The sequence below is a fragment of the Hakea prostrata genome, chromosome 3 (genome assembly GCF_041222555.1).
Source record: "Hakea prostrata isolate BN-2017 chromosome 3, UWA_Hpros_2, whole genome shotgun sequence".
NCBI classification, from domain to species: Eukaryota; Viridiplantae; Streptophyta; class Magnoliopsida; order Proteales; family Proteaceae; genus Hakea; species Hakea prostrata.
Genome location: NC_142602.1, coordinates 1,417,661 through 1,429,533, shown reverse-complemented (window position 1 = coordinate 1,429,533; position 11,873 = coordinate 1,417,661). Strand labels below are relative to the sequence as shown.

At 38.7% G+C, this 11,873-nt stretch overlaps 2 protein-coding genes across 5 annotated transcripts; one reads left to right on the top strand and one right to left on the bottom strand.

Moving 5' to 3' along the window:
* Window positions 1-27: 27 nt before the first annotated feature.
* ATMAK3 (Acyl-CoA N-acyltransferases (NAT) superfamily protein) lies at window positions 28-4,975 on the bottom strand. The gene is made up of 4 exons (XM_089147853.1): window positions 4,516-4,975; window positions 4,262-4,382; window positions 2,383-2,438; window positions 28-926 (listed from the first exon to the last, which is right to left on the bottom strand). Exons 1-4 carry the CDS (start codon window positions 4,699-4,701, stop codon window positions 714-716), a joined length of 576 nt encoding a protein of 191 aa, XP_089003979.1. The 5' UTR covers window positions 4,702-4,975; the 3' UTR covers window positions 28-713.
* A 2,677-nt stretch (window positions 4,976-7,652) lies between these two features.
* On the top strand, window positions 7,653-9,944 carry LOC149019863 (ethylene-responsive transcription factor ERF113-like). 4 transcript variants are annotated; one of them, XM_089146839.1, is made up of 3 exons: window positions 7,653-7,789; window positions 7,978-8,496; window positions 9,003-9,944. In XM_089146839.1, exons 2-3 carry the CDS (start codon window positions 8,349-8,351, stop codon window positions 9,620-9,622), a joined length of 768 nt encoding a protein of 255 aa, XP_089002965.1. In that variant the 5' UTR covers window positions 7,653-7,789; window positions 7,978-8,348; the 3' UTR covers window positions 9,623-9,944. The 4 variants fall into 4 exon arrangements, with proteins under 4 accessions (XP_089002965.1, XP_089002964.1, XP_089002966.1 ...); XM_089146838.1 differs by having other exon boundaries at window positions 7,653-7,852; XM_089146840.1 differs by having other exon boundaries at window positions 7,653-8,490.
* Window positions 9,945-11,873: the final 1,929 nt, after the last annotated feature.

Below are 11,873 nucleotides of genomic sequence, written 5' to 3'. Positions count from 1 at the left end.
ATTTATGCATGACGGGAAGAAGATCTATTGCTGATTGGAATGTGAAAAGAGCTAAGTTTCTAAGACACAGCTCATGCTGTCAAAGAGTTTTACATGTCGAAGGATGGTGCCCTCCTTGTCAAAGACGTCAGCGATTCAGTCGATATGGTTTCTCCTCAGGAACAAAGGTGAAAGAACACCAAAAAGAATTTGTTGTGGGAGAATATTTTTTCACTGAATGAACTTCACTGAGCTCCCTGTATAATTGGCAGTTGCAAAAAGTGGAAGTGGTACATCGGAAGCCTGAAGGTATTATTGGATATGGCATCACTTGATCTTGAACTAGGCACTCAGGAACGACCCTGTAGAGGACAAGCTGATGGGATCGCTAGTGCTTCTCCCGTAAATGCAGTTTGGCCAGAGATTATACGTACAACACCATGACGAAGCCATAAACCGCCATGTAGAAGATGAGGTAAACCGTGGATGTATGGTTTCATCAGCTCTACCCTAAAAAAAGAAAAACTGTGATCTGTGATTTTGTAAGGCTGCAACAGACCAGAAGTACTCCGGATGATTGATTTATATGGAATCAATTCATAGATTTACACAATAAATGGTATGTAGCATTAGATATGAATACTACACAAGTTCGGTCAATACAAATGGAAGTCGTCTACGCCGCAAAACCTTGGTTTAGAAGCTCTCTCTCTCTCTCTGCCTTGAGAACTTCATTACTGCAGCTGGAAATCATTATGTGATTCGGAGTCATTCTTCATTGGCATAAGCAAGGCAGCGTTTGTATGTGGGCGGGGAAACAATAGTTTCAATCGAAAGGCATCTACTCCATTCAAGTAGTACCGAAACAACCTTTTTGCCCTAATAAACCCAAGACGACCATATAATGCAAGCGCTCCTTTGTTTGTGACCTCAGCTTCCAACGTCACCTGCAGCCAAAAAAAAAAAAAAAAACAATTGAATCTCTTCATAGTTGACCTCCAGACAAAAATTATTGAGAAGCTGGCACCAAGAATGTCATTACTTCCATAATAAGTTTACGAAAGACCACATATAGCTGAAGGTCTGAACATATGCAAAACAACATGTATCTGAAGGTCTGAACATATGCAGTACCACATGTATCTGAAGGTCTGAACATATGCAGTACCACATATATCTGAAGGTCTTAACATATGCATCATGCTACAAGTCATCTGAAAACATGATTCACTGTTGTACCTATATCCAGTGCACAAGGCTTCTACCACCGCAAGCGAGCAGGTTAAAATACTTGGGGCAGCTGGGGGAAATAAGAAAAGGCAAACCCAGTGCCAAAGGCTTTCTATACAAGCAGAGTTTGAGGGGCAATTTTTGCATGCAGCCTTGACCTCAAGGCTACAAGTGGTCCATTTACCATTGACCAAGGCCCGCCCACTTTTGGGGTAAATAAAAGCCCAAAAGTAAAAGCAGATGATTAAATGTTCAAGGGCAAATTAATTATATATATATACATCTTAAAAGTACACAGAAGGCCACAGAAAGAGAGATTGTCACACTCAACACATAAGATAATGGCCAATAAATTTCATGAAATATGTGCTTTTTGTGGAACAGTACGACTTTAGTTCAGAAGGAATGCGGCAACTATTTTGAATAGATCAACTTGGCATCTGCTGGAAAGAAGTTATGGGAGAAAAGAGATCCAGGAAGCTTTCATGAACAGTCACAGCTGACAAACATCGGAGAACAATACATTGCATTAGGTCCAGAACCCAAGTGATTCGGACATTTTGAAGCAAGAAAGACAATAAATCAATAGCTGCTACTATGGTGCTCTTGCTAGTATCAAAATACAAGGCCTTAGCATTGGTTATAATAAACTATATGAGGATTAATTACAAAAGGTTTTTCCTTTTCAGCTACAGCAATCATTACCCATAAGGTTTCTGAACTTCCACCATTTTACAACTAAAATCTTCTAACATCATTACCTTGTTTATAAGCTCTCATATACTGTGAAGCCTTTTCTGAAAAGAGGTATTGTGACTGACTGTAGCTCAATTTTCTAGTAAACATCCATATGTTTGTTTCTACTCCACACAGAAAATAAGTCTACTGACACCAAAAACACTAATATTGATCATGAGCAAGAGCAGTGCAGAAGAAATGAAAGGCTATTCATGGTCATCATGCAAAAAGGCTCATAAATGATCTTTCCTATGCCCCTTATCTCCTCACTTAAAAAGGAATATGGGGGAAAAAATCCCACAAATCCCAAAGAAAGCTGAGAACTTAATTCCTTCACACCCTCCTTTTTTTCCTCCCGCAACATCACCACCAAAAAAAGAGAGGAGAGAAAACAGATAAAAGACCCATGGTAGATGGATTATCATAGTGATATACCTCTTCACATCCTGATTCCATCATCACTCGGATAGATCTAGTAACAAGTTCTGTCGCTGCAATACCAGGAAATATTGATTTAATTAGAACATGGAAGGCAGCAAATCACATTAAACAACAACTGACACAATCATTGACAACTTCCTAGAAGATAATCTTTCTGAACCATAATAGTATGCTACCGAGGAACAGGTGGAACATTATCTCATGAATCTAATTAATGTGTAAATCAAGCAAGTTCAATTTCCATCTCAATATCTAAATGATACCCATCTCAGAAGCCTCCAAAAGGTGGTACCTGTTTGACGATCTTTAGAAGCCAGCAAAGGCTATCAAGGCATTCCAAGCTTTAATCCTTAGTTAAAGTGTGATGGTCCCTACAATAACTGATCGGACCAAAGGCCCAACATGTATAGAACCAAACACAATGCTTATAAATCATATAAACTAAAACAAGTCCATCCCCATAGTTTATCTGCATCAATTGGTGTAGCCAGCGGGTAGCAAATATCATAAAACATCAGGCAAACCTTCTAGGATGAATTCTGTAGATACACTCTCCTGGATACGTAAGTCACTTCATGTATCTGGCGCATTGATTTTGATAAAGCTTAGTTGAATTGTCTGAGTAAATGAACTAATTCCTAGCAAGTTGCCAGACCAAGGATGTAAAGATATTTAGAAGGCCAAATCTCAGAGACAGGTATAAAAGAAGTCCCCATGAAGGCATGTAGGCATCCTGGAGGTAAAACATCTATAAATCACGCCGGCATACATCTGGTATCATTTCTTTACTTTTCTATGGCCATGCCAGAAAGATCTCTTATTCTATTTTACTTGTTTATAATGTTTTTGCCATCCATTGTCTGAACTCCACCTTGGAGAAATCAGAGTTGCTGAGGAGAGATGAAAGGAACAGAATTGGGGGGGGGGGGAGTGAGGCAGAAGAAGCTTGGCACACACACACCAGGCCATGTGGGCTTCAACCAAACTTAATCCATTCTATTTTCAAATCTCTGATTCCCACCAGCATTCATACAGATACACATACAAGCACAACAACAACAACTACTCAGCCTTATCTCAACTAAATAAGGTCAGCTACATGCATCCTTGCCAACATGCATACAAATTAGGAAAAACGAATCCATATGTAGCCTAAAACAGTAGAAACGTATCCAACTAGGAAACCACCAAGTTAACATCCTATTTATCCTACCCAAAATGACAAATTACATAATACTTTCGGAACCAAAATAAGGAACATATCCAACAAGGAAAATTTCATGCCAACATCCTATGTATCCTATGGAAAATAGAAGGCTAGAGTATACTTTCCCAAATAAAATAAACTCCTTAAAATGCTAGCACACCCCAAAATCTCAAATTATCTCTGTATGGATACCCAGGGTAGTGCACTTATATCACATTGATTTCAGGCAATGGTAGAAACCGGATTAATCCACCCCCACCATTATCACTCTTCAATTTTTGACAAATCCGCTATTGTGTATGAATTGATTAGCGTTCCTAATATACATAATGATGGTCCAGCAAAGGATTTCTTCCCTAAGAATACTTGGAACAAATTACAAAAGATGAGTGCCACACCGATTAACTCCTAATTTCCAGCAGTCAAGAGTTCCACCACCCCAACTGAATACATTGATAACGGTTATAAGATCTCAAAGTTATTTCTTTTAGACACTATGAACAAGGTTATTCCCATCTCTAGAGAATCCCAAGTCCGGGGGTTTTCGGGCAAGGAAACATTGGGATCTAAAAAAGTATCGAAATATAGAATCTTTGACTTCCTGATATATACAATCATAAATCTAAAATAAACCAACACAGGAACAAGAAACTATAAGAAGCATACCTATGCCCTTTCCTCTGTAAGGTTTGATCACAACAAGCATCGCAATGTAACCTCGAAAAGTATTCCGATGCTCTCCCATCTTGCAAACAACGGTACCAATACACTCACCTTTGTGGAAAGCCTGATAATAACAGGACATATATATATCAAAATCGAAATGTTATCCCCAAAATAAAAAATCAATACGCACGCATATAAACAAAAAAATTCAAAAAGAGAAGCCTTTGACTTTACAATTAAGCCAAACAAGTTACCAGGAAGGAGAGATGAGGCCAGAGATAGACGAAATATCTGTAAGTGAAAATGGAATAGGGCTCACTGAGTTCCTGATCAACCAATCGCATGATAAGCGGGAGGTGGTGTTCACCTCCATAGCTCACGTACTCAATCTCAGGCGGATCGAATTCAACTGCTCCTTCCACTTCACTTTTCGTCTCCATTACTAGTTGTTTTCGCAGCCTCGCTCCTCCGAGTTTCCTGCTTCTGCTCGTGCAACTGCACCCCAAGCCCAAGGGCGCGTCCCTCGTTGGTCCTAACCTCTCGGATGAAAACTTATCTCCGAAACGCTGAAAAAAGCCTCGAATTGACGAACAAAACCAAATCTAGTTTGGGGTCTATAGAACCGGGTTCAACCGAACTGTTTCCTGTTACTAGAAAACCAAACCAAATCGGTAAACCAGAAAAAGGGACGGGGATATTTTGAAACCTGAAGAAGTCTATTTGGATCATTGGATGTTTAGACCTCAAGGACTCGACTCAAATGTTTTTTTGGGTAGAAAAAATTCAATTATTGAAGAGCGACCGAGGCTATATAGAGATAACATCACCGAAGACTCTCAAATCATGTTTTGTAAATGCCAAAATATTCAATAATGTTGAAAAGCAGGAAAGATGGAATTAGAGGTATAGGGAATAGAGTAAGCTTAAATTTTCAAAATATATAGAAAGTCAAACACAAAGATGGAGGAATTTTCTTAGGAGAAACAAAGGTCGATGGGATCATAGTGGGTAGGTGGAAATTCCATGTTTTTGTTTGTTGAAAAGAAAATGATTCTGAGAATACTGAGTACAGATTGGTTTTTTATTTATTATTTCATTTCAAAGTACATGAAATTGATGCAACCTATAGATTTCATCCGACTATTAGTATTTATTTGTATTTATCGTTTTTTTTCCCCCTTAAACAATAGAAAACAAATAAATTCATAGGAATATGACCTATTCTAGTGTGGTATAACTCAATTAAAACACATACATATTAGTGGACTAATATTTGACCTCATGCAAAAAGAATTGTATTTAATGATTTCAAATTCTTTGATACATTTGTCATATTCAACTTCTCAAATACATATTGGCAGGTGAAACTACCTTTTCCTATCTAACATATATATATTCCATGTAAAGTCAATCAAGTCTAGAAGTTAGTCAAAGGAAAAATGATAAAAGTGGAAACATTTGAAAAGCCCTTGTACCAGAAGAGGGTGAACTAATCGTGTTTAAATGGTGATTAATTTACATATTTTGTCTTAATTAATTAGTCCGTTTTTCCCCAAAGAATCTAATAAAATTTATTTGTAGTGAAGAAGTCATATGAATGAATGATATGAAATGATATGAGTGGTCAAATTGTACCAAAAAGAAAAAAATTGAGTGGTCAAAGATTTCGGTTGGACATGCATGTGGAAGCAAATCCACTGCGGAAAAAGTCCATCGATCATTTCCTTTCCTTTCTGGTGGATGGGAGGATGGATGGATGGATGGATGGATGGATGGATGGATGGAAGTGGTAAAATTCAGATGTAAGACATTATTGATTTGAAATTCCTGCTGATCGACGACCACTACTTCACTCCCTCGCACTGCCTGCCTCATCACATGTTCCACCTGACAAGATCATCTCCCCCTAGCTAGTTTTGGTGGTAGGGCCAATTAATTATTGTCCGTTGCTTCATTCTCTCTCTCCATATAAATCTATATATTCTGTATTTGATCATTTCTGTCCTTGTCATTCATTATATACTCAGCATTTGACATAGGAATATTGTGACTCACTCACTTGCCCTCTTTGTCGGATTTTCAACAATTCAATTCAAGATGCATGAACCCTTCAAATTTGCCCATTTTATATATATATAAAGTGCATATATGGGAATTGGTATTTTACCAAATGCTGCTTATGATTCCATTTCAAAACTTGGGCAATTAATTGATGAATGCATCCCAATATTAATTGTAAGGTTAGCTTACGTCCTTAGCTTTGACAAGATTTTGCACTCTTAACTTCATACTTGAAGGTATTGTATTTTATTGAACAAATTTTTGAGATTATTAATATTTAAACACCATAAAAGAATTATTTTTTCACCCAAAAAGAAATAAAATAAAATTATAACGGACGAAAACTAAATCGTGGGGCTAAATCCTTGAAAATCTAATATGTTGAATCATTAAAATCACCATATACATGATAATGATTTATTATTCCATGGCTAACTGTTTATTCTTTTTCATTTGCCTCCAGTATCTTTCTTTACTTTTATTTCTTCAAGTGGTAAAGAATAAGCACACGAAGTAGACCCGATATGTACACTAAAAGATCAGACAAGCAAACTAGTTAGCTAGGAAAAATTAATGGAGTGTTAAAATGAAAGTAATGTGTAGAAAAGGACAAATTCAGAGGACAAGAAAGACACGGCAGAATAATCATGAGTTAAAATATTAAAAGAAGGACCAAGCAAAGATGAATCCAACTCCCCATTTAAACATAATCTAGAAAGTCTCAAACAAAGAAAAAGAAGAAAAAGCTAATATAAACAAAATTTGAAGTCCCAAACCAAGCTATATATATATATATATATATATATATTGGTAAACAAATAAAACTTGAAGGAAATTTTAACTCATGATTTTCTAATGTGATGGAACAAGTAATTTTATGTATTATAGTGGGTATTACAGAATGAGTAGGGCCTACACACATAACCTCAGCTCTAGTTAACCCAGTCACCTCTTCTCTAATCCCCTACCCTCAAAGTTAATTAATATCAATATTGTAAACTTTTTCTTTTACGAAACGTCGGATGGGTGTGAACCCAAGACCTCCCCATGGGATTCTGGGCTTTTAAACGCTTTACTAACCCAACCTTGACAACGCTAGATGTCTATTAAATTCCTCAAAAGATTAAAGGTTAGTTTAAGACGTTTGATCGGAATCACTTTACTTTCCTTTACGCCACCTTAGGAGGACTTGATTCCCATCAGATCTAGTAGATGGGATGAGTGATGAAGACTGATCGACCCCAATCTAATGTAAAGGGGGTTGAAAAAAAATAAAAATAAATAATAGAAGACAAATGAAGAAAGAGTAGTGAGCGAGCCTAGCTACAGAGTTTTCATCAGATCCACACTAGCCAAAGAAAGATGATAAAACGAGGCTTCTTCCAACGTTTGCCAAACCCTACGACTCTCCCCCATTTCCATTTCTTCTTAATTTGGCACTATCTCTCTCTCTCTCTTATTCTTCAGGTGAGGTCGGAGGGCTAGATCCCCCTGGAGCAGCTGTCTCCGGCAGCACTGTGACCATCGATGGTCTCTCTAGCTAGCTTCACCATTTGTCCGATCTATTAATTTCCTCATCCCATGCATGTTAATTTGTACCTGCCTTGCCTTGCCTTGCCTGCACAATTAATTCTTTACTACTTTCCATCTTGTAGATTGCTAGATCGATCTAGACTATCAAAAACTACTGATGAGATGAGATGAGATGAGATGAGATAATTAAATCTCTCAGCTGCAATCAAGTTGATCCTGAAATAATCTATCTGATGATCGATCCAGGTAATTGACAATTGAGGTTTTCTCTTATATCTACTAACTAATCAATCAGCTTGGACACGGCAACGCAGGCACCTGGCTGCGAGTAGTAGCTAGCTAGTAATTAAAGAGAGTTTAAAGAGTTACTTAAAAGGTGGATCGGAGACACGGAAAACGGCCTCTTCCTTCCGATGGTGCTTCATCGGAAGAGAAAGAGGATCATCAGCACCACATCTTTCCAGCCTACGCCTCCTCTCGTTCTGAACAAGACATGTATGCCATGGTTTCAGCCCTAACTCATGTCATCGGCACCCCCGATCATGATAACTCTTCTGCTCGTCATCAAGGAAACCCAATAGCAGCACCAACAACAGCAGCGCCACTGTCTCATCAGCAGCCTATGCAGGATCAAGGTGAAGGTATCCCTCTTTACTTCTTCTTCTTCTAAACTTCTACATCTTCTTAATTGTACTTTCTGCTGCATCTTCTATTGATTTACGAAACCCGCTGCTTCAAAACTATGATCAAGTCACACAAAGTTACCAAACTCACTGACTAAAAGCTAAAGATTGGCAGAATTTTGGTAAGGAATTAGGTCACTCATTTGTCATGTTTCACAGCATCAAGCAGCGCCGACTTACAAAGTTACAAGTTACATGCCCTTGTCCCTACTACTACTGTCTACTTTTTCTATTTTATTATTCAGTTTGAAGCTCTCCAAGCTAAACTACTTGCACTTTTTTTCTGCATCTCTATCCCATCATATATATGTATATATCCATATGAGAGTTCCATATAGAATGGGTATTCTCAAATGAACTACTGGATTGCAAATTAACTAACCGATCGAAGAAGAAAACACAAACACATATGATATGATGCTGGTGTGTGTTTAAACTTTCAACCATGAATTTGAATTGTGAAGGGAACACTACGAGGAGGAGACATTATAGAGGTGTGAGGCAAAGGCCATGGGGCAAATGGGCAGCGGAGATACGTGACCCAAAGAAAGCAGCACGGGTGTGGCTTGGTACATTTGATACTGCGGAGGATGCAGCACTGGCTTATGATGAGGCAGCTCTCAGATTCAAAGGAACAAAGGCTAAACTTAATTTCCCTGAGCGAGTTCAAGGCAGGACTGAGTTGGGCTACTACATGAGCGCTAGCAGTACTCACGATGAACGCGTGCTGCAGCAGCAGCAGCAGCTTCTTCAAGCTCCTCCTCTTCCACCTCCACATTCTGATCCGGTCTCCACTTCCATTCCTTGTCATTTTTCCCACAACACTTACCCAGACCTCTATCAATATGCCCAGCTACTATGCAGCAAGGACGATCAGGATCTGCAATACGTAGCGTCTGGTCTTTACAGTCAAGAATTTCCATTTGGTTCGCATTCTTCTTCATCGACAACTACAATGGCACCTCATCATCAACAACAAGAGCTTCTGAGGTTGTCATCACTGTTCGGGAACTCTTCTTCTTCTTCTTCTTCCTCTTCAGGCGCGGATCAATTTGCTGGACAAGGAAGGAATAAGGGACACTAGCTGATAGCAGCAGTCAGTACTCAAAGGACTAGCTAGCTAGGGTTCTTCTTTAATTTAACTTGTTGTTCTTCTTCTTATGCTTATGTTGAATCGAATCGATGCATGCTGTTTTTATTCTCTGTTTCCAGTTTTCACTTGGATTGCTCATTTCAATTATTAATGTTCCGGTCCTTATTTGAAGAGTTGACATGCCTTCTCATCGGTTTAATTTCCTGAAACAAAGAATTCAAGTATGAATTAAGGCAACGGGGATGAATGTCAAGAAGCATGAAATAATGAAGAAGCATAGCTAGAGGGAATAATCCATGTGAAAACTTGTGAAATTGCTTGGGTGCTACGCATTATCGTGCTATGTAAGGTGGAGATTGCAACGAGAATCAAGATCTCGATCTCGAATGCTATTAAAAAAGTGACAATGTTGTTTTTTTTATTGGGTAAAGACAATATTATTTCACCATATATATAGATGAGGTCAAATTAAATGATTAGGGATGAAGAAGGAATGAGGTAGCTAACTAGAACAAGTAAACAATCTAGATCCCAAATTTGGTAACATAAGAGTATAAAAGTCCATGTTGCATATATGTCATATATGTGTAGCTACGATACGTTCGAAGAGGAGGAGAGAGAGGAAGGAAAAGGCAGTAGTAGGCCTAAGTAATTAATGGAACACATCGAATTGGGAAATTAAGATTTCTCCGAGTAGTGAGTAGTGTGGATACGTGTGGCCTTTTATCTTTGGTGCTTGTAATATGCGTATACGCAGCAAAATCAGCAAAGGAGGGTCATTTTCATTCTTTATTTATGGAGCGTAGGAGGCCCGCGCGCGGTAGGATATATATATATATCTGGTGCTGATGTTCTCATCACAGAAAACATTTCTTCGCGTGCCTTAATTGTCTTTGCAATTGGGATGTGGACGTAACCTTATTAATGATCGATACAGCTTAATTATATTGTTCACAGTTCACACACACACACCAACTACAAGTAAAGCAGTATTAGTTGCGTCTTGGTTTTTTCACTAAAGTGGAGTGGAGACTGGAGTGGAGCCTGACCGATATATATACTTACAAAGTCGTCCCTTAATTTTATTCTAAAGAAGAGAGATCGATCGATCGATCGATCGATGGAGACTGACGGAAACCATAAGCTAGGAGGAGTCGATCGAAGAAGAATAACCCAGAATGCATGCTGCCTAGCTAGCGTAGCTTGCGTGCCAAAGATGGGAATTGGGATCCTGATGTTGATAGAAATTGGGCGGCCTAAGCTGCCTTGCCTTGCCTTGCTTTGCTTTGTTTGCTTTCAAACCGATTTTGACCAAAAATCAATCATTCACATAATTATAAGATCTAAGATCGGCTGCTGCCGCCCCTCCTGGCTCCTCCTCGAATATTTCCTTTCGCTCGCATGCGCCCGTCCTGAAAAGAAAGATCGCAGCATATATATACATATATCATTCATGATTCATCTCAATCCCACATTTGCCAAAGAGATCTAAACCAGATTGGTCACTGCCCTACGTAAGTGACAGATTTTGTTGTTATTGTCATCTTTTTCTGCTTTTCTCTTCTCTCACTTTCCTCGCGCCCGCGCCCGCGCGCGCGTGTGACTTTAAAAAGTGATGGGATTTGGTCTGGATTAGTCAATTCTGAGACGAAGACGACACACGTACTCCAAAATAAGCCAAAATTAAACAGTAGAAGCTAGTTTTAACCAAAATTCTCATCCAAAAAAAAAACAAAAAATTAGCCCCTGCCAGGGCCAGGGCCTTCAAATTAATCTCTGCATTCGAATGAAGGTGATCAGTTTAGATTTAGATTTCCCCAAAACATCTGGTGATGTGTGCTTGTCTTATAGCTAGCTAATTAATTCCATTTTAGTTATTCGATTGATCTATTATATTCAATACATGATGGTGCATTTGTGCTAGCTAACTTTCTACGGTCGGTCAGACTTGAGAGTTGAGAGTAGTAAGTGTTAAGTGGGACAAAGAAGTGAAAAGTGAAACGTGGGGTCCTCTGCCATGGGGATCGATCCACATTGAACCTACCCTTATTGTTTCTAAGCTTTCATAATGATCAGGACAAGTTGCGGATGAAAGGTGACAGATAATTCATAATAGGACAAGTTGCGGATTAAAAGGTGATAGATGGATAACCTTTCTCTTCTCTCTGCTCTCTTCTCTCTTCTCTCTTCTCTCTCCTCTCTTCTCTCTTCTCTCTTCTCTTTCTATGATGATTAAGATACA

Coding starts and splice junctions, on each gene's coding strand:
- ATMAK3 (XM_089147853.1), bottom strand. CDS start 4,701: ATGGAGACGAAAAGTGAAGTGGAAGGAGCAGTTGAATTCGATCCGCCT. Junction 2,439..4,261: donor TTACAGAGGAAAGGGCATAG/GTATGCTTCTTA, acceptor CTGGTATTGCAG/CGACAGAACTTGTTACTAGA. Junction 927..2,382: donor TGGAATCAGGATGTGAAGAG/GTATATCACTAT, acceptor TTTTGGCTGCAG/GTGACGTTGGAAGCTGAGGT.
- LOC149019863 (XM_089146839.1), top strand. CDS start 8,349: ATGTATGCCATGGTTTCAGCCCTAACTCATGTCATCGGCACCCCCGAT. Junction 8,497..9,002: donor TATGCAGGATCAAGGTGAAG/GTATCCCTCTTT, acceptor TGAATTGTGAAG/GGAACACTACGAGGAGGAGA.